Genomic DNA, 26,855 nt, shown 5'->3' on the forward strand with positions numbered 1-26,855 from the left:
CAGCCTCAACTGTGACAAGTCTGTGTGTTTTAAGTATGGATTTAAAATACGCAGACTCCAAAGAGTTCTTTGGGAGTCTGTCTGGTGTCTGAGGTAGACAATGCTCACTTAAAGTCAAAAGCAAGGTCTAATTGTAAATAACCAAAGCTCACCTTTATGCCCTGGCCCCTCTTTGGGGTAGACTGACTTCTGGTCTCCCCTGGATTGACTCAGAAGCTGGTTTCTCAAGCGAGCCCCCATGAGGACTGAGACTGAACTCACCAAAGTGAGTTCCCTGGAAATGATCTGCATTCCGGTGACACAGGGGCAAATGAGTGTCCTTACATCACACTTGCACTTTCCTAGCTCTAAAATTTAGCAGCTGCTCAGAAGGGTTTTGAGGAAATGCAGGAGGAGCTGTGAGTGTCTCTACCAGAAGAGCACATAAGCAGGTGGGCACCTCAGGAGAGGGAGATTAGCAGCTACAGCTCCTCCTCTGCCTCAAGGTGCTGAGTGTGTGTGGGGCCAACCCAAGGGCCCCTGGCACTGTCTGTCCTGCCTCTCCTCAACCTTCCTCCAAATTGGCCTCCTTTGTTTCCTAGGGCACACCCTTCTTTAAGGCATCCTCTCTGCTGGGAGCACAGCCTACTCTGCAGGATGACTGATTCTTATGATGCAGATTTACTTTCCCAGAGAACCTTGTCTGACTCCACTCTCTATCCCTAAGCTCACAAAGAAAAAAAATCCCCCCATTATATACTCTCAAAGCATGGTGTACTTCTCCCTCACAACACCCACTCAGGGAGGTTTATATTTATGTTGGTTTTTTTAAAAATCTGCCTCTTCCACCAGACTGTAAGCTCCTTGAGGGCAGGGCCATGTGTATTTTCCCCAGCCCAGCCCAGATGTTCCACCTCGCACTCAAGAAGTGTGTAGTAAGGACTGACTGAATGAGCCGTGTACACTCTCTAATACCTGTTGAAAGAATGAGTAAACCATCGCCCTACATAACCCTCCTGACATGACTCAAAGCTCAACATCAGTCTGGCAGCAGAAGTTGTGGAAAGAACGCTAGACTCGGTGAGTCAGGAGGCTGTGATTCAGATCCTATTGTAATTAGCTCTGTGGCAAGGCCTCTGGAAGGCCTCTTTCTGCTTTTTGATACTGAGGCTGTGCTGCAAAAGCATTGTCACTCTGCACACGCAAAAAAAAAAAAAAAAAAAAAAGGACAGTGACTCCATTTTCTCTAATTTTCTTGGTTTTGTTTTATCTAATTGATTAAAAAATTAATTTGCCATTACTACTAGGGAAAAGCAAAAAAAAAAAGAGAAAAAACTGCTTTCTCAGCTTCCTGGTTTACTACTTGCTTTTTATTTGCCAAATCCCAAAATTCATAATAATTTATGAAAGCTCAGCTCAAGTGGGCCCAAATGGCACGTTAAAATGTCTTGAGGAAAATTCACAGCTCGTTCAGTAGCCTTTCGGTGCCCACGGCTGGTGCCCAGATTCTACCCCCTTTACCACATGCCTGTCTAATGAGGGCCATTTTGTTCCAGCCTCCTCCATGTTCCTCAGCCTGTGTAGAAAATGAGAGGCCTCGGGTGCGCCATCACCTTACTTCGAGCTCTTTGCTAAGCAAATATGGTGGCTCCCCACAACAGAGGTCTGCTGGACCCATTTGTACCAGCTTGTGAGAGCCAGTCATTAAGTATTCAGGAACTCCGCAAGCCCACAGTGGCTTAAAATTGGCTACAGGTGGGAGTATTTACACCACAGAAGTTGGCTAATGGTATCAACCAGGGAACTCTTTTTCCAGAGAGCCAGTTTACCAGCACACCACTCTTGACCATCAAGTGCTTGGTGCTTTCCCATGCTCACCCGCCCGGGAGCTTTCTGAAGGTTATTACCACCAAAACCAGAAGGCATAAAAGGGGAATGAAGAGTCACTCTCTTTGTGCCCCTGGGAACTAGTTTTGCCTATTTCATGCCAAGGGCCATAAACTCTGGCTTCCAAAATGATTCCCTGGCCAGCCATGCCTAGTTTATGAAGGCATGCTTATAACCTCTACCAATGTGTAAAATGCATCTTTCTTGAATGATGTGAACTTCTACATCATAGAGTTTGGGAACCAGTTCATTAAAGTGTTCTGTGATTGCGGCTCCATTTTCACATATGAAGGTTACAATGCCTAGTGCCACAATGTTGGGGATGAAAAATGGACCAATTCTTTCAACACAGAGAACAACTTTTCTTTCCCTAATGGCAGGTAGTGTTTAAGTAAACAGAGAGGAAAATATAAGCACAATAGCCTAACAATGACAATACATACAGTCATTTCTTCTAAGAAACTTATATGCATATGGTAAGCATGCATTAACATTCTACTAGAACTAAACAGAGTATTCAAAGAAATCACAAAAACATTTAGATTCCTCCCTTCATTTCCAACCAAAGCATATCAGCAACTATGCACACAGCCCTAATCTTTTGTTTCTAAATGACCGACACATCATACCTCGTGTTGGGCTTTAGGTTTTCAATGGGCAAGTGAGTTACTGATGAAGCTTGAGTGGACCACTTGTTCCTGATGAAGTCTTCATAGGATGCACTGTAAACCAAGTAACCTGAAAATGGAAACAGGAAAGAACCTAATGGGCACCAAGGAAGCAAGTCACACACAAGATGTAACCCACTGAGGACAGGAGTGAGGCAAAGCTGCAGATGCAGCTCCTTGTGGGAACTGCAGGAAGGAGGGCACGCAGCACTGTAGGACAGGATGGGATGTAACGCTGGTACCTTCTGCTGAATCCAGATGGGGATGACAAAACTAAGACACTTCCTGATGACCTGCTGGCCCCCTACTTCTCTTGCTCATTCCCCAGCTTTCCCCATCGTCTCAGAACTAATCACGTCTCATCTTGACCACACAGAGAAAAAAGAAGCAGAAGAAAAAACAAGTACCCTCCACACATGTATTTAAGAGCTTCCTATTGCCCTGCACAGGAAACAAAGAAAGTTGCTGGTGGATGCTGTGCATGTGTGTGGGGCTGAGAGATCCCAGATGCCCAGGGTTGATTTGGGCATTTGGTGAAGGCTGTCCTGCTATTTCTCATTGCTGAGTATCTGTGCTGCCCTTGCCCTCACAGTCTAATCACAGCAGTGAGGCAGCTCTTCTTTCTATTGTCCAACCTGCTCTGTCTTACTTGCTAATAACAGATCTCAGCCGGTGTGCCCTTGACCCTGACACCTGCCCAGCCTTTACAGCTCTCCCAGGAGGCAAAGTGAAGTGCTTCCCACAGCTCAGCGCATCCCATATCCTAGGTCTCTTATGTGTACACAGAAGGAGAAAACATTTGTCAAGCACTTTCTTTGTGCCACACATTATGCTAACAAGGTACTCTCGATTGAATTTGATTTGATTAATCCTCATGATCCTAGTATGCAGGTATTGCCTTCCTCATTTTGCCACATGAGGAAACTGAGTCTTAGCAATAGGTTAAATATCTTGTCTAAGGTCACATGTATTGATTCATTCAACAAATATTTATTGTGCAACTACTAGTTGCCAGACATTATACTAAGTACTGGAGATAAAGTGGTGACCAAGAGCTCATGAAGCAGCAGGGTGCACTGGGAAACAGAATTATACAGCCAGGTTGAGCACTCTGCAGGACCAGTCCACAGTGCTGTGAGAAGGTGTGTAGCGGGAGCTGGCCCACCATGGAGCTTCCCTGGGGTCACAGTAAAGGAGCTGGCATCTGAAGGATAAGAAGCAGATAAGCTGTGTGGTAGGAGGTGGGATGGATTCCAGGTAGTGGGAACCCTGAGCAAGACACTGAAGAGGGAGGACCCAGGAGAAGGCAGTGTGACTGGAAACCGTAAGTGGCGGGAAGCGGGGGCATGAGCTGGGGCTGAAGCAGCACAGGTGGGAAAACTAGGCAGCACCCTTGGACCAAGCTAGGCTTTTGCTTTTCATTCCAAAAGAAAGGGAAAGACAGTTAAGACATTAAACCTATACAATTAGGTTTGCATATTCAACAAATCTCTCCTGTGCAGAATGCAGAATGCATTGGGTGTGGGAGTGCAGATGTGGATGGGACAGTCTAGTTAGACAGCTCTTACAGTAGCCAGGTGAGAGGTGGCAATAGCTTAGATGAGCACACCGCCTAATGGAGAGAAATAGATGGGTTCAAGAGGAATCCAGAAGGCAACACTGACCAGATTTAATGATGAGTTGACTATAGAAGTGAGATAGAAGGAGACTTGAAGATGCTTCAGGCTTGAGCAAATATGTGGAAAGTGGGACAGTTCTCCGAGATGGGAAACACAGATGAGGGCCAGATTTGGGAATGGGAAGGATCGTGAGTCTGACTTTTTTTTTTTTTTTTTTTTTTTTTGAGACGGAGTCTCACTCTGTCGCCCAGGCTGGAGTGCAGTGGCGCGATCTCGGCTCACTGCAAGCTCCGCCTCCCGGGTTCATGACATTCTCCTGCCTCAGCCTCCCGAGTAGCTAGGACTACAGGCGCCCGCCACCGCGCCTGGCTAATTTTATTGTATTTTTAGTACAGATGGGGTTTCACCATGTTAGCCAGGATGAGTCTGATTTTTTTATACACCAAGTCTGAGATGCTCTGGAGACATCCCAGTGATGACATCAAGTGATTTTACCATTTGCATCTGATTTTACTATCTGGGGCTCAGAGGAGAGGATGATGGCCTGGCCTTGAGATATAAATCAATGACTCATTTCTGAGATGAATTAAAACCGTGTGCATGGATGAGACTCTGAGGGGAGAGAAGACAGAGCAAGAAGAAAAGAGGCCCCAGGACCAAGCCGTGAGAAATTCCACCACTGAATGTTGTACAAGCCTGGGAGGAGATGAAGAGGTTGAGAGAGATCACACAAGTTAAGAAGGAAAAGATCAATAACATCAAATGTACCTAAGAGGTGCATGTGATTTTATTTAGCACCCTACGATCTGATTAGTGTCACATCACATGACACTGATTAGTGTCACACAACTAACAAATGGGCAAGCTGGGCCTGGAAGCCAGGTAAACTGGACCCTGGAACCCTCCCCACACTGTTCCCTGGAGGAGAGTCATTGAACCTGGGAAGAGTTGCTGCCCTCCCCACAGCATTTCCCCTCTGGCACAGTGTAGTCAAGCCCTGCATGCTTCAGCTGGTGCTGCACACAATGGCCCACCCAGAGGGGACAGAGGTCACATGTGTGCCACGGAAACCCGGCTTCCAATGGAGTTGGCAAAGCTCAGACTCTTGGACCTCTGGCTTCCATCAGAACCCCGCGCTTCCCATGTAAGGGGCTGGTTTCTCGGCTGATCCTGTGTCTGGGTTTTGAGGGCTTTGGGGTTTTGATAAGGTGCTTGCTGAGCACAGCATAACTCCTGATTTCTCTGTTGTTCTCATCAAAACCAGTCCTGAAAGTGACTGATGAGCTGGTCCTGAAAAACTAAGAGGTCATCACATCGGTGATTTCCTACAGAATCGCTCCTAATAAAGTAATAACTTCATTCTTCAGGAGTGATTTGGGAAAGCAACAGGTTGCAGGCAGGAATTCTAGGAGTTTCACACTGTTTGGGCGCCACCTCATTACACACTGACTTGACTGCTTGTGAAAGAAAGAATGGCAGGTGAAAACGAGCAGAGCACACAACATCCATGTAGCCAGCAGGATTCAGATGCCCTGCAGGGGGCCCGATAATGTGATGCTTCGTTTAAGTCTAGGATGTATCCACTTGGCTTAGTTGTTCTGCAGGTGAAAGAGCCGGTGTTTGGTTCACTAATGGATGACAAGCTGCCGCTATTCTCTCTCTGAGCCTTGTGGAGTCTGGTGTTTTCCCCCACGCCACAGGGCGTCATATGCTGCAGTGTTCTACAGTAATCAGCTTGACAGGAGTTGGCACAGCTCTGTGTTGGGAGTGCCCTATAAATACCTCATCCATATTATTTATGCTAGTGTCGTGAGTACTCATGATTAGGGCTCTGAGGTTTCGTTTCGGATGAGGTGCAGGGTGGGGCATGTGAGGACACTAAGGCTTCAGGGAGCTTTGAATGGCTTGGAACGCCCTTAAAGGGTATGGGTGTTTCAGAAGCCCGACCTCTACAGGACAATACAGAAATTACATCTGAATTAAATCTCAGGGACATTTGTTGAGAGTTCACTGGAAGCTTCTTCACTGCAAGAACCCTTGAGGCACGTTTAACGGGGCCAATGCACTCTCATTCTACAGCCAATGTTTCCTAGAAGCCCTTTGAATCAGGATGCAGTGATACATTTATGTTAAGTAATATCTGTTATGCAAGAGGTCAAAAGCTAAACAGCTTAAAGTAAGGTTTTAAATTATTTTTTCTGCATGCTTTCTTGCTTGCTTTTAAAAATTACCATTCACAAAGTGTGTTCAATTAATAAAAAGATGTTCTGGCTGTTTGATTACAAGCTTTCCTCCTTCCATTGATTGATTTGCATTCTATTCGGAACACCATGGACTTTATGGCTGTCCATGTAGCACCTACCCAGTACTGTACTTTTAGTTCCGCTAAAGACTTGAACTCCTTAATTCCACACCCTCCCTGCACCCCAGGCCTTTCAGTCTCACCTGGCAGAACACCCAGAAGCCTTCTTTTCTATGTCCCTTATTCTAGCATTTGTACTGCTATACAAATTCCACAAGAGAAGATGCTCTTTGGATATTCTTGAACACATTTTTTCATTGTAAGATACAATAGTGGGAACACCAAGACAAGCACTAGAAATTTTGAATTATATGAACTGTACTAGCACAATAATGGCAGAGAATGTTGAACTCTGACCTCTAATGCGACTGCTACCTCCCAGTCAGAGACACACACAGCCACAGCCATACTTCTTCCTCTTGCACAGCTCAGAGGCCCAGAAAAAAAAATTTGCAACTATTCACAGAAAATATCAATTCTCTTTCTGTAAGAACTTAAATTTCAAGATGTATCTTCAAATATGTCCTTGGCAGAGTGAACTTAAACATCTCAGAGGCCAAGGAGGCTCAAGATCCTCGGGCATTTTTTCATCACCTCCAATTCCCACATAAGGAGCCAAGAAGCACCCAGATTTGTCTGGAAGCACCCAGCAGATGTGAAAGGAGAGAAAGAAGCAGAGGCACAAGCCCAGGGCTGACTCCAACAAGGGACAGCTGTGTGGCCCAGTGGGAGCTCATGGTCATGCTCACTGCAGGATCTGATCTGGCAAGGGGCTCGCTGGACTCCCTGGCCATTTGCAAGATTACAGGATGTTAGAGATGTAGCGATGTTTTGCATATGGGGAAACCAAGGCCCAGAAAGATGAAGTACTGAGCTCAAGATCATGCAAATCAATCTGGGACGAGGATTTAGGACTTCTGACTTCCATCCAGTACTCCTTACCCTACCCCATGAGGCTTCCATTGTTGCTTATATTTCATCCAGCTGAAGGAAGACATCTACCCATCATCCCATTCATCCATCCAACCTACTCATCCATGCATGCACCCATCCACTCATCCATCATTCTTTATTGTCCACATTTCCCACCTACAGATCATGGGAACTCTGATATCTGCCTAGGACACACCTGTGACCACATCTCCTGGGGTGGCTTTGTCCCAATCCACAATGACAAATGAGTGGCAGCCTTCCACGGCCACCACGGTGATGTTGCGGGGAGAATGCTGGGGAGGCAGGTCACTCCTCCTCAGGTCATTGGGGATGATTTCATCCAGGCTGTCCACTTGGAAGTGATCCAGTGCATCAGTCAGAGAGCACGGGGCTGATGGGTCTTTATTTAGGTATGTCACGTAAGGAGCTGGAAAAGAACAGAGATATCCAATTGGATTGCTGGAGGCTTTTTCTGGAGGCAGAAATACAGCATCTGCTCCACAGAATCAGACCCACCATTCAGTCTCTCCCTGCTGGACAGAGGCCCCATCAGCCTTGACGCCCAGCTCAGAAACACACCCCCAGCTCTCCTTAATGGACCCATGTGTTTATGTCTTTCAATCTGGTAATTCCAAAAGATCCTATTGCCCCATCGACATCAATGACTATGCCTTCAAAGTGGTTTTGAGAGATCATGAAACTATCATTCAATGTAATGTAAGCCTGCAGCTCTCTGTCATTCCTGTGCCCCAACATTTGGAAAAGGATGAGTCAGGCCCACCCAACACTTTACTAGCATTCTCTCAACACAGTTCATTTCCTTGACTATATTGGGACCAGGAAAAAATGTATACTGATCAAGATATGCAGACTTTAGCCTCAGCCCTGGGTGGCCTTCCCTAGAGCTTCATAAACCCCCACAACAATCTGAAGCATCTGTGCATAAGGCCAGGCCTGAACTGCTGTCTACAACATTACTGTTCAGTATAACAACAGCTACTCACATTTACAGATGGCTGGAGATTTTTCTACATACATTATTTCAGTGGATACACGATCCTGGGAGTAAGGCAAGATATGAACCGATGACTTCGTGTTACCATCTCTCCTACCAACACTGAGAGTGCTCACTATGTAAGGATCAGACAGGAGGCTGTCACCCCCAGCCCTTAACTCTTTCTATTATATCCCACTAAATTAGAAATGCCAAGCACTTGGGATTGGGGTTTTATACATGCAAAACTCTCAAGTGATCTCAAGTAACAATGTCTGGCAATTTCTGAAGATTCCACTGTAACTTTTGGGGCTATGTTGCCATTCTCAGTGGCTATTTGGAGTGAATGCAGTTTTTAGCTTCTCTATTTGACTTTTGGGCAAATAATGAAATTAAGACAGAAGTCAAGAAGTTCTTTGTAACTAATGAAAGCAAAGATACAGAGTCCCTCGGACACAGCGAAGGCAGTGTTTTCTAAAAATTAGTCTGAAGTTAGGCCTTTAGAACTTGTCCGTGGGTCTTATCAGGAAGTTTGGGGAGTGGGCTCCTATGCCTTAGAGGGTTGTAGACTTATGAAAAGAGCCAGACAATAATAAGCCTTTAGCATTCAGAGGAGTTCTGTGGAGCGGCTAATAATAGCACAGAAAGCATTTCAATTCCCGTCATGGAACGGCCGGGAAAGAAGTCAGCGCACGTGGTAAACACAGCCTGGCAGCTGCATACCAGAGACCCGTGTTAGTGTCTGCCTCAGGAACGCCACCTCAAATGAACATTCTTGTTCTTCAAGTATGTGTGGTTTAGACACTCAGTCACTACATCTTGGCTAGCAAGAGTTGTTCTCTGCCCGTGGCAGAGCAGTTGTTTTGGAAACAGAAAAGTGTGATCTTAGTTTAAGCTGCTGCTTGTCTCCACTTAGTAACATATTAATCCAGCTGTCTCATTAATGAGGTTCATTAAGGGCATGGGAAAAGAAGACTTGCAAGACTTAATGCCGTTTAGTTTCACAGAATTTCCTACTGAGACTGTTTTAGTTACTGAGAAAGAAGAGGAAAATGAGCTTCTAGATCCCAAATCCTTGAAGCTAACGAAAGTGATAGGAAACAACGAAAGAAAAAAGCTTCCTCCCCATGATACTATAAGCGCTAGTGGCTCAATTCAGTAAGCAGCTAACCTTTTAGGAAGAATTTAACAAACAGTACACACACAAGGCCCAGTGGTAAGTCTTGTCGTGGATAAACTGGCTACAACAAAAACACTCATGTTCCCTGGTCCAGATGGTTTTTAAGTGTTTCTTACTCTTACTCTCTGCAAGGCAGCCTGTCTCAGCTCTCCTCTGTTGGACTCCAAATCCTCCCCTCTTCTGATTTTGGCAGAAAGTAAAATAATACATATCTACACACGACTGACTCACTCAATTATCCCCAGTGGAAGCTTCACTCTGGGAAAACTTCTCAAAATGCACTGCCTTGGCCAGGCCAAGAGATTAGTAATGCTCTTCTTCAAAGACCAAAAGTTAAAAACCCATGTTTCTCTGATTAACAACATTATATTTACCAACAAATCGTTTCCTTCCAGCCAGATCAAATTCTTCTTCAGGAAAGGAACTGATGGCACCTTCTTCTGCGATGACCCCCGGTGTGGTAGCAGTGGTGGAAGGCTGGGTGGTGGTTGGTGGCCTTGAGGTCTCAAATTCATAATCTGAAATGATATGAAGGCTCTGTAATTGGGCACTGCCAGAAAAGGAGCACTTTCTATAGTCAAATGATACCTTCCTAACATTCAACGGTAGGCTAAAACCCAGACAGACGCACACACATGCACACACAGACACACACCCTAAAATAAATGCTATGCCCAAACGTAATTTGTTTCTACTAAAATACTATTTCTTCCCATTTCTGTCCCTGCAGAAAAGAAGCTGCAGACAGAAGAGAGAAAGGGCAAAAAGAAACACATATGACCAGAAAAAGTGGGGTTTTAGACTCACAACTGGAGAGAACGTTAGAATCCATCCATTGTAGCTCATGGCACTGGCCCAAAGCCATGCTCTACCTGCATAATGTTCTCTTTTAGGAAATAAAAGATAACATCAAAAAATAAACTTGAATTTTTTTCGTGTTTTTTTGGCCAGGCATGGTGGCTCACACCTGCAATCCCAGCACTTTGGGAGGCCGAGGCGGGCAGATCACAAGGTCAGGAGATTAAGACCAAGACCATCTTGGTCAACATGGTGAAAGCCCATCTCTACTAAAAATACAAAAATTAGCTGGGCGTGGTGGTGTGCACCTGTAGTCCCAGCTACTCAGGAGGCTGAGGCAAAAGAATCGCTTGAACCCAGGAGGCGGAGGTTGCCGTGAGCCAAGATCATGTCACTGCACTCCGGCCTAGTGACAGAGCGAGACTCCATCTCAAAAACAAATTTTTTTTCTTCTTCTGTGTATGAACTTTTTCTGGGCATGGGGGGTGGGATTAATCCTGCCAAAACAACTAATCCTTTAACATTTGAAAAAGAAAATAAAACTCTGCCCCTTTTTCAAACTGTTCAAAGATAAGAAAGATGCCTAGTATTTTCAAAGGTGCTAAAAAAAATCTTCGTTTGCTTTCTAACATCTGCTGTTTATCTTTAAGTCAGTTTTTGTTTGAAAACCTTGGGATTAAACCACTACATCAAGCTTTATTATGAATAAATAACACATCAAAGGTGACATTGTTTGCACAGTTGTGATTTAAGACAATTAGAGCTATGAATAATTGCAGAAAAGGTGGACCTCAAAAGTGAGAATCCTGAGCCTTGGTGTCAAAGGCCGGCACTGGACGTGGACAAGATTCCTTTAAGAACTTCTTCAAGTTGCAGAGGCAACTTCCAAATCACACAAAACAATCACAAGGTCCTAAGTGTACTAATACCATTAGTTACCATTTACTGAATGACTCTCCCAGATGCTGTCCAAGGCACTTTGTATTCTTAATTTAAAAAAAAAAAAATTTTTTTTGAAATGGGGTGTTGCTCTCTCACCCAGGCTGGAGTGCAGTGGTGCCATCGTAGCTCAAACTCCTGGGCTCAAAACGATCCACCTGCCTCAGCCTCTCAAGTAGCTGGAACTACAGGTGTGTGCTACCATACACGGCTAATTTTTTAATGTTTTGTGGAGACAGGGTCTTGCTATGCTGCCCAGGCTGCTTTCGAACTCCTGGGCTCAAGTGATCCTCCCTCCTTGACCTCTCAAAGTGTTAGGATTACAGGCTTGAGCCACTGTGGCCGGCCTATGTTCCTAATCTTACAAACTTACCCTTGAAAAGATTCTATGATAAGAAATCAACAGATCTAAGCATCACATATTTTATGTAATTAGAAAAGGAGAGAAAAGAAAGAAATAAGAAAGAGAAGAGCCAAGTAAGGAAGTTGGACTTGGTTAAACCAAGTAAGTTTTATAAATGAAGGTTGAAGGGAAGCCCCGATGGATAACTCCAGAATTCCTTGGGCCTAAGGAGGGTTGGGAGGGAGGGAACGGGGAGTACAGGGACCAAGTGGGAATCTGCATCTGCGTGTTAAGCACACTGTTTTTCTTAGATCAAATAGGCATTTGGGGGTGACATGGAAGCATGGGGTACAACCACCCTTCTCTAAGCCAGCCCTCGGCATTGCCACTGGCCCAAAGCTCAAAAGGAAACTTCCGTCAAGATCATCCATTCAATAGTTACAATCAGATCCTTTGATTAGGAAAGAAAGTGTGCAAATAATTTTTCAAAAGCCAGTTTGTACCTTCATCATATATAACGTAGGCCTCTTCCGTGGGTACTGCAGTGTCGGTCTCCAAGCCTGAGAACTCATCTAGTGAAGACAGAGAAAAGGACCGGTCATCCAGGGCTTCTTCTCCATGGTTCTCTCAGAAGCAGGCCCCAGAGCGTGACAATTCATTCACCTCAAGCAGGTCATGAAAACAAGTCCCCCAGGCCAGAGTCTCCACAACTTTTTCAGGAGGAAAATCATCAAAGCACTGACATGGAACCCAGACTTTCTCTCCTTTGGGCCCAGGAAAGGGTGATACAAATGCCTGCCCCGTCAGGAGCAAACACCCCGCTCCACATTCCCAGATTCCTCAGCACCCCCAAGCTCTCTCTCACCTCCCTCCTACCACCTCAGCCCACCCGCCTGCCTGCCTGCAGGGCTCTGATGCTGAGGGAAGTCCCCTGGCCCCTCATGCCACAGCAGGCGCTCTTAGGAAGCAGTCACGAGAGAGAGAGAGGAGAGTGGGCGGTTGGTGCTCAGGATGGTGACAAAAAGCCCCTCATGTGTGAACTCCCTTGTTCATCAGTCTTCATTCCTCCACCCCCTCCACCTTGCCTCTGGAATATTCAAGAAGCAGAGTAATTTCCTATCTCATCTACATCCCAACTTGGCAAACTCTACCAATGACAGTTCCCTGTGCTTCTCCACTTCCTACTGACTACCCACCCTCTCTTACCGACTTGGGAGATAAATCAGATTTCCTAATTTGCAGAGGAAATTTGGAAAAATATGCCAATCATTGCAAATTTCTCTTTACAGACAGATTGGGTTGTACTAACCGATAGGTCTATTTTGACTACAGAATTATACTTTAAATGTAATACAAAATTTCAGATGTGATTTTTGGAAAAGCCAGGAAACCCTAGTTAGAAGAACTATTACAATTCCTGTAATGACTAAACCAATATTATGAGCATAAGTAACTTGTGAAAAGAAAGGTGAGTGATTTAAGCATAAAAGGCATCTTCACCTCCATTATCAGGGTAGTTTAAGCAGAACTCTTTTGGAAAAGGTGTAACGGAATCGATTATACTATTTCTCTACTTGGGGTATATAGATGCAGCTGTAAAAAGGAGAACATCTCACTGTAGCTGATAAAATCTTGAGTCAAAAGGTTTTATAGCTCAAAAAATAATTGTAAGGAATTACTTTCCTCCCTTTGACCTGAAGCCCACAGCAATTATATAGAACTCTCTAAACTTAATGCACCATTAAAAGGGGGCAAGGTGGGGAAAAGAGGAAGAAGTGACTAGTGGATGGCTCCAGATACCTTCTCTGTATCAGCCACTTTTATGTATAGATAATTCCACAACAAACCCTTGAGATACATTGAGCTTATAAATACTCACTTCTCAGCTGATACGGTTTGGCTGTATCCCCACCCAAATCTCATCTTAAATTATAATCCCCATAATACCCACATGTCCAGGGAGGGATCTGGTGGAAAGTGATTAGATTATGGGGGCATTTTCCCCCATGCTGTTCTCATGATAGTGAGTGAATTCTCATGAGATCTGATGATTTTCTAAATGGTAGTTTTTCCTGCACACTTGCTCGCACGTTCTCTCTCTCTCTCTCTCTCCCCCTCTCACCTGCCATCATGTAAGATGTGCCTGCTTCCCCTTCTGCCACGATTGTAAGTTTTCTGAGGTCTCCCCAGTCATTTAGAACTGTGAGTCAATAAAACCTCTTTCCTTTATAAATTACCCAGTCTCAGGTAGTATCTTTATAGCAGTATGAAAACGGACTAATACATCAGCCAAGGACACCAAGGCTCTGGGAGGATTTACAGCACGCCTGAGACATGCAGATGGTAAAAGACAGCAAAACCAGAATGTGAACTTCAAGTACTCTGGCTCCAAAGACTACTTACTTTATACTTCATAAAACTGCCTCCACTTCTTAAAAGTTGAACTAACCAATAAAATTATTTGTCGATGTGAAGATGCTCTATTAGAATCACCATTCTACAGTGCAATGAAGGGGAAATTGAAGTAGAAGGTATATAAACTCCTGTGTCATTATTCTACCAGACTCTTCAACCTAGTTTGAATGACATGAATATTACATTGTAAAAACAAACTCCACCCACAAAGGGCAATGGCAGCCTCGAGTGGTCTGTCCAGCCCTCCTGGGATCACAGTAAGAACTCCCAGCTCCTATTCCGAGGCCCAAGAGATGGTCCTTGAGGCAATGACTCTGGTGTGTTCTGATTCAGCCAATGAATATTAAGCAGAGAGAAGTTGTAAATTATCCATCCGTTTAGGGGTGGAATGGTCATTTCATGAAAAACTATTAAACACAAACTTTCCTTCGGTCATTCCAATGTCAATATGCCTGGGATCCAAGACAAATTACTTCTGAGCTTGTTCAAATCAGTTTTCAGGTTCACACCCTGTAAAGTTTGGGATTATCTTGCCATTGTTTCCTGGCCTACCATTTTCTTTCCCTTGTCAATTTAACCTTTAGGAGTATCGTCTTGCTTTTCCTCATTATCAGTTCAGTGTCATTTCTTTTCATTATTGTTTTTGGCCAGATCAAAAATGAATACATGGTGAAGTTTCTGCATCCCAGGGTGAACAAGAAAAGGGAAAGGTACACCATTTCCCTCATGGACTCTGGTGTTACGGGTAACTCCATGAGGTGCTGAAATACTCCAGTGCATGTAGCAGGCTACAGAAATGATGCTTTTACCGGCAAATGAGTTCACTTCCTGAGATGAGTGACAGTTAAGTCCTCTGGCATTAAATAAACAATCTACTAAGTGATTTTAGTGTTCTTTTTCTTAAGACCAAATAAACTCAGGCATAAATTTTCTAAAACAGAACCATCTTGACTCCAAGTAAAAATAACTTCCAGATGTAATGAAATATATTTACAATTAAAAAATTTAAAAAAAAAGTTGACCACCTTACTTTGGCCCACCTGAATGCCATTTTAAACTATTCAGAACTATGTAAAACTGGGTATTTTACAAGCCAACTCAGCACCAATGTAAAAAGCTTCAGCCACTTCACATAAACACATTTGCCAGTCATCAACCACAGCAGTGTCGTTTATTCTCTTCAGTAGTTTATCAAGTAGCCATGAAAAAAATAAGTGAAAAATGTCACCAAAGAAGGAAGGCCTTTGCTCCAGAGATATTAAAAAATATTTTTTAAAAATTATTCTCAGTAGAAGTTTAGAGACAGAAGGTAAATGACAGCTATTTGAAACCCAAGGATATTTGCACACTGTACAGTTGGTCCAGCTCAAATGAATGTTTGCATTTCTCAATATTTTCTATCTGGAGACCCAGCTATGGTAGGGAAGGTCTGTTTTCTGTAATGACTGATGTTTTTCTGCAGCCTGTAACAAGGTCATGCTACAAATTCTTGACGGTGTTCATCTGGCTTATCACATTCCGTGTACACCCTCTGTCATCAGATTTGCTGTAGATACAGAACCTGGAAAACAAACAAACAAAAAAAAAGCACTGGCTTTTAGGACATGGAGAATGCCTATACCTTAAGGTCTTGCTTGGATATCCAAAGTTATGTACTTAGGTACCACAAGGAATTCGAGATGAAGCAGAAGACATTGTCTCAACTGCATGGAGTTTATTATCCAACGGAGAAGCCAGATCAAGCAGAACCAAACAAAACAAATGTTCGAGGCAGCATTATTCATAATAACAAAAAAGTGGAAATAACCCAAATGACCACTGACCGATGAATGGAAAAAATGCTGTATATCCATACAATGGAATAAAAAGAATGAAGTACTGATGTATTCTATAATGTGAATGAATCTTGAAGGCAATTATGCTAAGTGAAAGAAGCTAGACACAAAAAGCCACATATGACATGATTCCATTTATACAAAATGTCCCAAATAGGTAAATCCATAGAGAGAGAAAGTACATTAGTGGTTTCCAGGGTTGGGAGGAGGGAGGAATGAGGGTTGACTGCTGATGAGTACGGAATTTCTCCTGGGGTGATGAAAATATTATGGAATCTAACAGTGGTGATCATTGCACAACTGTAAATATATTAATATCCACTAAATTTAGAAGAATGAACTTTATGGCATATGAATCTTATCTCAACAGAGCTAGTATTAATACATTTTTAAAATTTAATTTCTTTTTTTAATTTTGTTTTTAAGTTCTGGGGTACAGGTGCAGGATGTGCAGGTTTGTCACATAGGTAAAATGTGCCATGGTGGTTTGCTGGACAGATCAACCCATCACCTAAATATTAACCCCTGCATGCATCAGTTATTTTTCCCAACGCTCTCTCTTCCCCCACCCGACCCTCTGACAGGCCCCATTGTATGTTGTTCCCTTCCCTGTGTCCACGTGTTCTCATTGTTCAGCTCCCACTTATAAGTGAGAACACAAGGTGTTTAGTTTTCTGTTCCTGTGTTAATTTGGTGAAGATAATGGCTTCCAGCTCCATCCATGTCCCTGCAAAGCACATAATCTCATTCCTTTTTATGGCTGCATAGTATTCCATGGTGTATATGGACCACATTTTCTTTATCCAGTCTATCATTGATGGGCATTTGGGTTGATTCCATCTCTTTCTTTGCTATTGTGAATAGTGCTGCAATGAACATACATGTGCATGTATCTTTGTAATAGTAAAACTTTAATTTCTTATCACAAAAAATGACCACTTTCATGGTGAGTGTTCTTACCACAAATAAAGAGAAAAGAATAATACTAACAATAAAGGAGTGGGAGTTGGAGGGAACTTTGGAAGGTGATGGATGTGTCTGTGGCCTTAGCAGGATGATGATTTTGTGAGTGTATTCTTATCCCAAACTCATCGACGTGTATGGATTAAATATGCAGAACTTTCTCTATGCCAATCATACATCAAGAAAGTGGTTTAAAAAGATTAAAAGATAAAAATAACTATGATTACAGTCAATAAAGAAGAAAATGTTTAATGAAGTTCTTAGTGAAACAGTAGAAATAAGAAAGGCCATATGGAAATCATTTTAAACTAACAAATTATAGTGCATTAAAATGTGATATAAGGATGATACATTGCTGTCCCCACATTTAACTTTTCCCTAAGACTTTGTATTGATTTGTACTTATTTTCAAATGCTGTCCAGAGGAAAACTATTCTTTAGCTTGGACTAGGGAATCAGGAGACTGGACAGGAGTGAACATATATGTGTCATGATTTGCAAAGAAAATAAGAGACAAAATTGCCAAGAAAAATATTGACTTTCATGCTAAATAAAAGTCCAAAAATACAAAGTAAATGAAGGGAACATGTTAGAAGGCCTAAATAAAAGCAGACAAAATAAAACGTGAAATAATAGCAACAGTAATTAAAATCAAATCCAAAATAGTCCATTTTTGTTTACAACCAATTATTAAGTAATTATGTTTTAATTCTATTTCACCCTTTAAAATTAAACACATGAATGCATGCAGAAGTCAGATGTTAAGGAAAGCAACATCATATTTTAATACTAGAAATTCAAAGGTAAATTCAAATTTGTACTCACTGGGTCAATGGACAGAGTAGAAATTTTCTTCCCATTGTTCCTCTCCCTCTGTATGTTTCCATGTTTCTTTGGTGTGGAATTTTTAGATGTGTCAAGTTTTCTTGTTTCTTTGGAACTTCTTCACAGAAAGACTAACTTCCAACAGAATTCCCATTTTGGATACAGTATTCATGTTCAAACTGATTGGGCTTATCATGGTCAATAATGCGGCACAAGAATTCCAGACTTGATTCCTGAAAGGAAATGTCTTCACTCTGCCTTGGTTTAAAAAGACTTAAGCTTTACAGTTGACATTGCAATTCATTTCAAACTGAGGGAAAGAAGATGAATCTATCTCCTCCACGGCTGATGCAAATCTAGAATGACTTCTTCCAAGGCAGCTTGAGCAGGGGACTGAGCAGAAAGGATGGAGACACATTGATATATGGGCTCCACGATGACCCGGATAAAGGCGTCCTAGCTCCTGCTCTTCAGGGAGAACAAGCCACTTTCAGAAGGAAGACAGACTCACATCGGGGCGGCAGGATAGTGCAGATCAGCAAAGAAGGGAAAATGCTGCATTCTTACCCAGTGGAAAGCCCACACTCCCACAGGAAGCCCAGCCACATGAGGATTAGAATTCTCCAAAGGAGGGCTGATCAAAAAAGTGCCCAGCTGCCAAACATGCTGGGGAAACATTCCTTTTCTTGGAGATTCTCAACAAGACTATTCAGTGATCTAAGTGTTACAACAGTAAGAAATTTATCCAACCTTGTTTAAATCACATAGCTAATCACAGAACCTTTTAAGTATATACATATATATTACAATCACTAATCTACAATATCCATTGGAACACACTTTGGGAAATGATAGCCCAAACAAATAATGTCACAAGTTTCAGCTAAATTCTTGACTTGGGTTGTGGTAAGCGCTGCCAGGTAAACACAGGATGCCCAGTTAAATCTGACTTTAAGTCAACAAGAAATAATTTTTTCATATAAATATGTCCCGTGCAATATTTTTATTTCCTAAGTCTTCCAACCTTAGCTGTGGCATGGTACTGTCAGACAAACCTGCTGGGACCAAAAATGTATCAGGTTGCTGCTTTGCTGTGCGTGGTGCTCATCCCTCCCCTGCAGGCTCTGCCACCCTGCTCTGAGCTGCGGCGTGCTAGTGTGCGTGATAAGTGGTTAGCATTAGAACAAAGCCAGTTACCTTCTTCAGTGTAGCACTCTGGGATCCCATTGGAGCTCATTATCAGGTTACCATCATTGTCGTGCCGTTCCAAGGTCCCAGGGGGACAGGTGGGGATGGGAGTGGTGGGTTTGGGGGTGGTGGTGGTGGTTGTCCGCGTAGTGGTTCGGACTGTGGTTGTTGGGCGCCTGGTGGTCGTGCGACGGGTGGTGGTTGTGCGGCGGGTGGTGGCGGTGGTGGGCCGCTGGGTTGTAGTGGTAGGCAGGGGCGTCGTCGTAGTGGTAGGCCGCGTGGTAGTGGTAGGGGGATGGGTGGTTGTTTTGATGACCTCCAAGCCCACCAGCGGCTTTCCTCCAAGACTCAAAATTGGCTTATCTTGGGCACTGGCCAGAGGTGTGCCATGTCGCCCCTGCCCAAAGAGTGGGAGGCCGTCAGGACTCACCACAGGGGTCCCTTCCAGATCTGAAATAAAATCAACCAATAGCTATGCAACGATGTGAAACAATCCAGAAAAAATAAAAAGCAAGGAATAAGTGTCTTCTCAAAGCTTATGTATTATCATGTTTTAATCAGTAAAAGGCAAAGGGATAAATGAATATTGCATCAGTATGCTCCACGATCCTGAGATAACTCTTGTATCTAGCAAAGGAAGAAATACTTTCCTTTGCCTCATTCCTGTGCTTAAGGGGGGAAAGTGTTACTTTGGATTAAAGGTGGAAAACTTCTGTAAAGGGCCAGGAAGCAAATATGTTAAGCCTTATAGGCCAGATGGTCTCTGTTGCAACTACTCAATCAGCTTTTAGAGTGCAAAAAAGAAGATAGACAATAACAGCACATAACAAATGAGTTAGACAATGCATAATTAAGTGAGTGTATTGTGTTCCAATAAAACTTTGCATATGGACACTGAAATGTGCATTTCATAAAATTATCATGCCACAAAATATTCTTTTTTCTGGCAATCATTTAAACATGTAAAAACTCTTCTGAGCTCATAGTAAGTCTTACAAAAACAGGTAGTGGGCTACAACCTACAGGTTGTAGTTTGTGGACCCCTCCTCTAAAAGGGCCAATTTAAGAACAAATTAAAGGGCCACATTTTCTAGAGGGTGCAGCCTGCAGGAAGAGAACTAAAGCTGTCTGGGGGAAACACCAAGTTCTGCCTCTTTTGAGGCTCTTCTTCTCACATTGGTAAAAGTAACCAAACCAAGAGCAATCATTGTAAATGAGGGGGAGAAGGAAGATAGAAGCTGTAATTCTATAGCTAATTCAGTAGGCTTTTATTCTTTAAAAACCGTTCTCACTTACCCACAATGGTTCGACCATCTCCTCCTAGTTTAATCCGAAGAGGATTTCCATGTGAATCTTGGAGGTACCTTCCTTCTGCATTCAATACTAACCCACGATCAAGGTCCACAACCTAAATCCATGACATAGATTAAAGAATATATTGGACATTTTGAAATGGTCACATGAGTCCAACTATATATGTGCATACACCTGAAGCTTCCACAGAAGGAAACCATAATATGAATAGAAGACATTATTTTTGTCAATATGATTCATAAAGTCTTAAAAAATACAGTACGAAGCAGTCATCTTTCATATTATAATTGCTTACCCATGTAATATGTAAATTGTTTTAAGTTTCTCAAATCACAAAAGATGTTCAAAATATTTTTACCATCAAGTACATTGTGTCTAATGCTGGAAAGAAGGAAACAATGTGTCTCTCAGTTGAGGGGAGAGATTAAATAATTTGTGGCCCATCCACATGGTAGAATATTATGCAGACAATTCTACATACATTCTACATACATGTGAACTCAGATTACAGGGCTGATTATTTTGCAAAAATAAAAATATATCCATTTGCATATATAAGCTTAAAACTGCAGAGAAAAAAATTATGGAAGGTTATACTGCAAATGGTCAACAGTGGTTATCTTTGAGAAGTAGTTTGGGTGAGGAATGTTTATTTTCTGTTTCATATATTTCAATACGAATTGTTTTAACTTCTTGCAATGAATGTGAATTGCTAGCATGTTAAAGACATAAAATCTTTCCATTTTGCTGTTAATGTTAAAAATCAAAGTTGCTATAACAAAAACAATATAATTTGTAATCATGTTGCCTAATATAGTATGCATGCAAAAAAATGTCACCTTCTGAGGAACTGTAAAACTTGAAGAAAGCTATAATTATCTTTATTAAGGAACAAGCTCATGCTTTTTGCTGGTGGTTCTCAAAGCATGGTCCTGGACCTGAAGCCTCAGCATCACATAGGAACTTGTCAGATACTCAAATCTCCCAGCCCTACCTGAGACTGGTATTTGACAAAATCCTCAGTGATCCTGAGCTGGCTTAAGTTTGAGAACCACTGCTTTGCACACTCAGGCTACTGGAGGAAGCCCTACAAGCAAGTCACTTTGGTGGATGCTGTTTTGGCATTGAAATAAAATTTATATAAATACTATTTTGAAATCTACCCCATACTGTTTCCATTCAAAATTGTTTGCAATAGCATTTTGCTTTAATGTACATTCTTCCTCCTATAAATTTCTCTTCCTTTAAGAAATGATAACATGCATCTTTAGATCCCCTATGACTGAAAATGTCATAGTCTTTTAGTACGTTTCCCTAAACCTTATCATTATAAATGGGAAGTCTTTATTGGGAATTATAGTATAAATAATTTTTTTATTCTTAGAAAAAGTACTTTAAATTCCTGAATATTGTAAAGTGTTCTATCTATTACCCTCAACCCACCAAAACCTCCTAAACATTTATCTTAACCCCAAGCAATTAAAGCTGTTTAGACATACATAAAGTGCTAATAAATAATTTTAGTCCAACAATTGTTGGAAGATTCAAAAGATGATCTAATAAAAATTTCCAGTATCATTCAGGGTTTTTTGTTTATTCGTTCATTTTTACCCTGTGTCCTTTTAGAAAGGATTTGAGATGACTTACAGAAAATATGTGTAATGTTTAATCAAACAATAAACAAAACCTAAAAATAAAAATAAGCTACCAGGACAGGGAAAATATAAGTTCCTTTGAACGGCCATCCATTGGGTCTATAATTGCTATGGTTGGGCCTTGCATTCATTTGACCTTCCTAACCAGTTGAAGTAAATGAAAAACAAAGGCCCATACCTTATCTTGGCTATGAGAAAAAACAAGCTAGTTACCAGGAGAACCAAAGATTTTTCCAAGTATTAAAAGAAACTCTATACAAGTACGTATGAGTAGTTAAAACTAGAGGAGAAGAACAAACAAAGGCCACTTCATTTATGATTACACAATGTCCACCATTTTTCTCTTCTCAACAGCATGAAAACAACGGGTATGTGTAAAGAAGTTTACCCTACCCACTTTGTTCCTTGAGGGCCATTGATAATTCTCTGTCCATTCGGTTTTCCATTACTACCAGGAAGGACTTTCCCTTCTACATTTGGTCTGCCATTATAACCTACACAGTACCAAAAATAAAAATAACAGAGCCTGGTAAATTCAACATGCCCGGGAAGTTGGCTTCATACCAAACTATAAGTAGTAACACATCATTTCAAATAGAAACTCTAAACAGAATTTTAAACCAGTAGCTCAAATATATTAGATAATGATAGTCTCAAATTATGACTTCTCCATAACAGATCTGGATGTCAATTAAGAATACAGTAAAGTCACAGCTTTCTGACAATACTGTGAGAATGAGAGTGTGTGGCATAAGTAAATTTGCCATAGAAAACGTAAGACCTTGGTAGCTGTAGCTTTATTTTAGCCATGTGGAAGTTGGAGGAAGGAAGGGTTGGAAGGACAGAGAAAATTATGTCTAAAATGTACTAGACGCTGTCCCATTTTTTTAGGCATGTTAAACTAAACACAGCTATGCCCAGCTGACTCAGGTCCCAATCACCAATCACCAAATATAAATGCACAATGCTGTCTCAAAGCTTGCTGAATGCTGTGGGGCTGCTTGAGAAGTATTTGCTCAGACAGTAAGAAGACCCAGCAGCACCCTTACAGTTGTTTGTCTGTCTCTGCCTCACACGGAGATGTTTCTTATCAGCTCCAGTCTGCTCTGGTCCAGCCTTGACTGCTGGGCAAAGGGCTTGGACTTTCTGACCGCTACTTGCAGGGCAGACATTTATTTCTCTCATTCCTTCATTTATTTATTAAATATTTATCGAGTTCCTACTATGTACAAGGGAACGTTGAGTTTTACATCTATTATCAGGGAGGTGGGTTTGACTAAAACAGCCAATCTTAGTGGAAAACTGAGTTTGATATGGGGCATTGCTCTGTGTTTACATTGGGCTAAAATAACAATGCATTGTACAGATCAGCAAAAAAAAATTCATTCAAGAACGTTCTACAAAGCCCCAATTACACACAAGAAGAGTTTAAAGCACCATTTAACTGAATGCAATTTTATGGTACATAAAAAAAACCTCAGACCCTGCCCTGGACATAAACTCCTGTTCATAGCTGACTTCGTTCAACCCTCTGTTATAGAAATACAAAGCACACATCTGCCTGTAACTCCTCTTTGTGACAACAATCTTTAACATGCATTTTCTGGAGGTTTTAGACAACATTCACTAATTGCACTGTCTGAGCAATTCATACCCAAGATATTTGAGTTCATCTCAGGGTTTGTTTGGTTGAGAGTTTCGCATGCAGAAGATGAGAACAAGATAAGAACAAGAACAAGATATGCCTACACAGGTATCTAACCAGCTACTATGGATCCCTTAAACACATGAGGGCGCATGAACAACTAAGAAGCAGCTAAGTTGGGCATCACGGTTGTGACACATTTTCACAGGTTAAGACTGTATGCTAAGGAATTCAAAGAGGCAACCTAGGACAGTGAAACGACTATAGAATTAGAGGCAATGTGGGTTAGTAATGGCTGTGAAATTAGGCCATTTGGGATTGGAATGGCAATTCTGAGCTGTCTGCCTTAGGACAAGTCCCTCAGATCCTGAGCCCCAGCTTCCACATCTGGGAAACAGGAATAACAATGCAAACCCTAGAGACCGTTCAGAGGATGAAATTATGTCACATGTGCAAAGTTCTTAACACGGTGCTTGGACATAGTAGGTGCTAAATAAAATAGAATAAAAACTTCTCAGGCATTGCCATGAACACTACTGAACACCTTAAAGAAAGATCATTTGAAAAAATAAACTACCTTGTCTGTAAGAGGGTCTGGCAGGCTGTCGGGAGAGAGGGTTACGGAATCTGGCATGCATCATCCTCTGGCGCAAGGACAGCATCGGAGTGGTGGAGTGGCCGGGCGGGGCGCGTGTGGTGTACCTGGGCCAGGGGTGGGTGCCCGCGACGGGGTTCGCCGTGGCAGCGCTTCGAGGCGGCGGTAGGGAAGGGAGGTGGGAGGCCCTGGGGGAGTTGCCTGGAGGTTGGGGGAGAGGTCGCTTCGCAGGAGCCAGGCTCCCTCCGCGAGGGGCAAGCGCGATGGCAGTCTCCCTCTCGTCCTTGGCGAGGCTACCGTCGGCATCTTTGCCGCCCCTGGGAGTGGAGGAAGAGGGCCACTTTGGCACAGAGGAAGACAGAAGGTCTTCCTTCCCGCCTTTAAAAAACCCCGCGTCCTCCTCCTCCTCGTCCTCGGCCGAGACTGACTGCTGGGACTTGGAGGACAGGGGCCTCTTGGAAGGAGGCTCCGACTTCCCGGGTGTGGCCTGGATCGCGCCCTCCTCCTTCTGCCCCGAGTAGGGCGCTGCCCTGCTGGGGACCCGGGCGCGGGACTGGGGGCCACCGGGTCGGCTGGGCCTGGCGAGGGAGCCCGCATGTCCGCGCTGGGACCTGTCGTCGCCACCTGCCCCTGCGCCTGTCGGAGGCTCCACCTGCTGGTGCTTGGGAAGGGACACGGCTGCGTCCTTGGCTCGCGCAGCGTGCGCTGGGGCCCGCACATCCTGGGCCTCGACTTCTGTGCTGTCTTCGTCGTAGCTGCCCTGGGCATCCTCGTCCTGGTTCTGGAGGGCTGTGGGGAGAATCCCTCGGGAGCTCGCCGTGTAAGGGTCCGAGGAGAAGTGGGAGCGGCCCTGGGACGTGGGGCGGGGCCCCCTGGCTGGAGCCAGTGCGAGCCTGGGCTGGGAAGGTGACTGCCCCGCGTCTCTGCTCTGGGGGCCCGGCTGGTGCTGGGACGTGGAGACGGGAGAAGGTGGCTGCTGTTCTGGAGCCCGGCCGGGTGTCATCCTTCTGGGAACACTGGGCCCGGGATGGTGCTGTGACCGTGCTGCGGGAGGACGAGGAGGGGACGCGTGGCGGTCTGTGGATCCCGGCTGCGCTTTGGGAGAATGACCCTCCGTGTCCGCGTCTGTGCTTTGTTGAACGTCTTGAGCCTTGGAGGACAGGGAGGAGTATTTGCCCTGAGGATGTACATCTGCCCCTGCGGATTTGGGGTTCTCTGGGATGGGTTCCTTCCGATGCAGGCTGGCCCCTCTCTGGGGGCTTCTCCTTAGGGCTTCCCAGCCCCGGGAGACGGGCTGCCTGGAGGAGGAAGGCACGTGGTCGTTGACAACGGTGGCAGGAAGCGGCTTCTCATCCTCCTCGTCTCCATGGATACCTGAGCTAAGCCTAGGGTGGGAATCTGGGTGAGAGTGAACCCTGGGGTGGGCTCGGGAGGGCACAGTGGACTGTGGTGAACTGGAGGGCTGCAGCCGAGGTCCCCGCCCAATGCCGAACCTGCTTGGAGACCTCCCGTTGGCAGCAAAGGGCTTGTGTCTGAGCAAATGGAAGTGTCCAGAGGCAGGCCGGGCCCGCAGCGTCTGGGCCGTGGCCTCCGCCTGCCTCCCGCCGTCTTCCCTATCGCCGTTACCGTCGCCTTCGCCATCAGAAGCCTCCGCTCCCGCAGAGACCTGCGTCCTGGACGAGAGACGAGAAGAGACGGAGGAGGACATGGTGGACCGCGATGGAGCATTGGAGTTGGTGGCTGGGGTGTCCTCACCATCCTTCCCGCCCCTGGAAAGCGGAGGGCCCCGGTGTGGCTGGGTGGGCAGCAGCCGAGATGATCCCCCATGGGGTGGAGAAAGTCTTGAGGGTGGGACTGAGGCACTGGAATCGTCCTCTGCAGCCCCTGAATGGGGGGTCCTCCGCGCCGGCGAGGCTGGCTTTGCACCGGGGTGCACGGAGCTTCTGTCGTGCAGAACGCTAGAGGGTGACTGGCGGCTGGGGGACAGGGCTGGCCGGGGCTGGGCGAAGGCGCCCTTGGGGTGGGGGGAGCCCACAGCGCGCTCGTCTTCGTCTGAGTCCACCAAGTCGTTGTCATGAAAGCTGGCAGGCAGGGAAGGACGGTGAGAGGTGCCCTGGGTGGCCGCGTGGTGAGCAGGAGAGGCCGAAGCCGAGGGTGGCGCCCCTGGGCGGGGGTGGGAGGCCGGAGAAAAGCCAGGCTTATCTACGCCTTCCCTTCGGGGCAGCGCTGGCATCCGGACCCTCACTGCAGTCCTGCCGGGAGCCACGACCGAGTGGCCGTGTCTACTTGGCGGCCTCAGCGTCCGTTTCTGGTCTTGGGTGTCCGAGGGAGACCTGGGCGAGTCCTCCCGGGAACCCAACTCCTCCTTCCCGGTGACTTCCGTCGACTGAAGATCCAGCTCCTCTGCCTTCTTAGCACGAAGCTGGGGTTTTCGGAGCGCCCCACCATTCGCCAATATTTTGTTCTTCAAGTCAAGAAGAAGGTCCTTGGCATTTCTCCCTTGTGGAGAAGCAGGCACAGAGGGGTGTTGGGAGGAAGCTGGAGCAGGTGAGGAAAGCTCAGGTTTTTCGGGTTTCTCATTGTCCTCCGTGTTCTGCTGAACCTCCGCCTTACTGGCTGCAACAGATTTTAAAGAATTGCCTGTCAAAGAAGAAACTCAAAAGTGAAAGCGGAGGTGAGACAAAGTATTAAAAACAGCATATGGAGGCATTTCAAATCAGTAGTCATAATGGCTAACTTTTAATTCCTTAGAACCCTGGAAATGTGTTTTCGCAATGA

At 44.4% G+C, this 26,855-nt stretch overlaps 1 protein-coding gene and 1 long non-coding RNA gene across 5 annotated transcripts in view; both read right to left on the reverse strand.

Moving 5' to 3' along the window:
• Positions 1 to 26,855, reverse strand: part of FNDC1 (fibronectin type III domain containing 1) — a 102,675-nt gene that overhangs the window by 13,260 nt on the left and 62,560 nt on the right. For 2 of the 4 annotated variants that reach the window (XM_074038997.1, XM_005551521.5), the window contains 8 exons: positions 24,060 to 26,693; positions 22,231 to 22,331; positions 20,165 to 20,276; positions 18,878 to 19,318; positions 12,146 to 12,214; positions 9,937 to 10,080; positions 7,585 to 7,815; positions 2,496 to 2,604 (listed from right to left, as the gene is read on the reverse strand). In XM_074038997.1, coding sequence (XP_073895098.1) covers positions 2,496 to 2,604; positions 7,585 to 7,815; positions 9,937 to 10,080; positions 12,146 to 12,214; positions 18,878 to 19,318; positions 20,165 to 20,276; positions 22,231 to 22,331; positions 24,060 to 26,693 — 3,841 coding nt within the window. Of the gene's footprint in view, positions 1 to 2,495; positions 2,605 to 7,584; positions 7,816 to 9,936; positions 10,081 to 12,145; positions 12,215 to 18,877; positions 19,319 to 20,164; positions 20,277 to 22,230; positions 22,332 to 24,059; positions 26,718 to 26,855 lie in introns of all 4 variants that reach the window. The other 2 variants (XM_045391696.3, XM_045391695.3) reach the window with 1 other exon arrangement.
• LOC123573067 (uncharacterized) lies at positions 15,206 to 18,148 on the reverse strand. Its single transcript, XR_006697814.3, has 2 exons — positions 17,681 to 18,148; positions 15,206 to 15,618 (listed from the first exon to the last, which is right to left on the reverse strand). It is a non-coding gene; the product is annotated as an uncharacterized lncRNA (long non-coding RNA).

The sequence above is a fragment of the Macaca fascicularis genome, chromosome 4 (assembly GCF_037993035.2).
Source record: "Macaca fascicularis isolate 582-1 chromosome 4, T2T-MFA8v1.1".
Taxonomy (NCBI): Eukaryota; Metazoa; Chordata; class Mammalia; order Primates; family Cercopithecidae; genus Macaca; species Macaca fascicularis.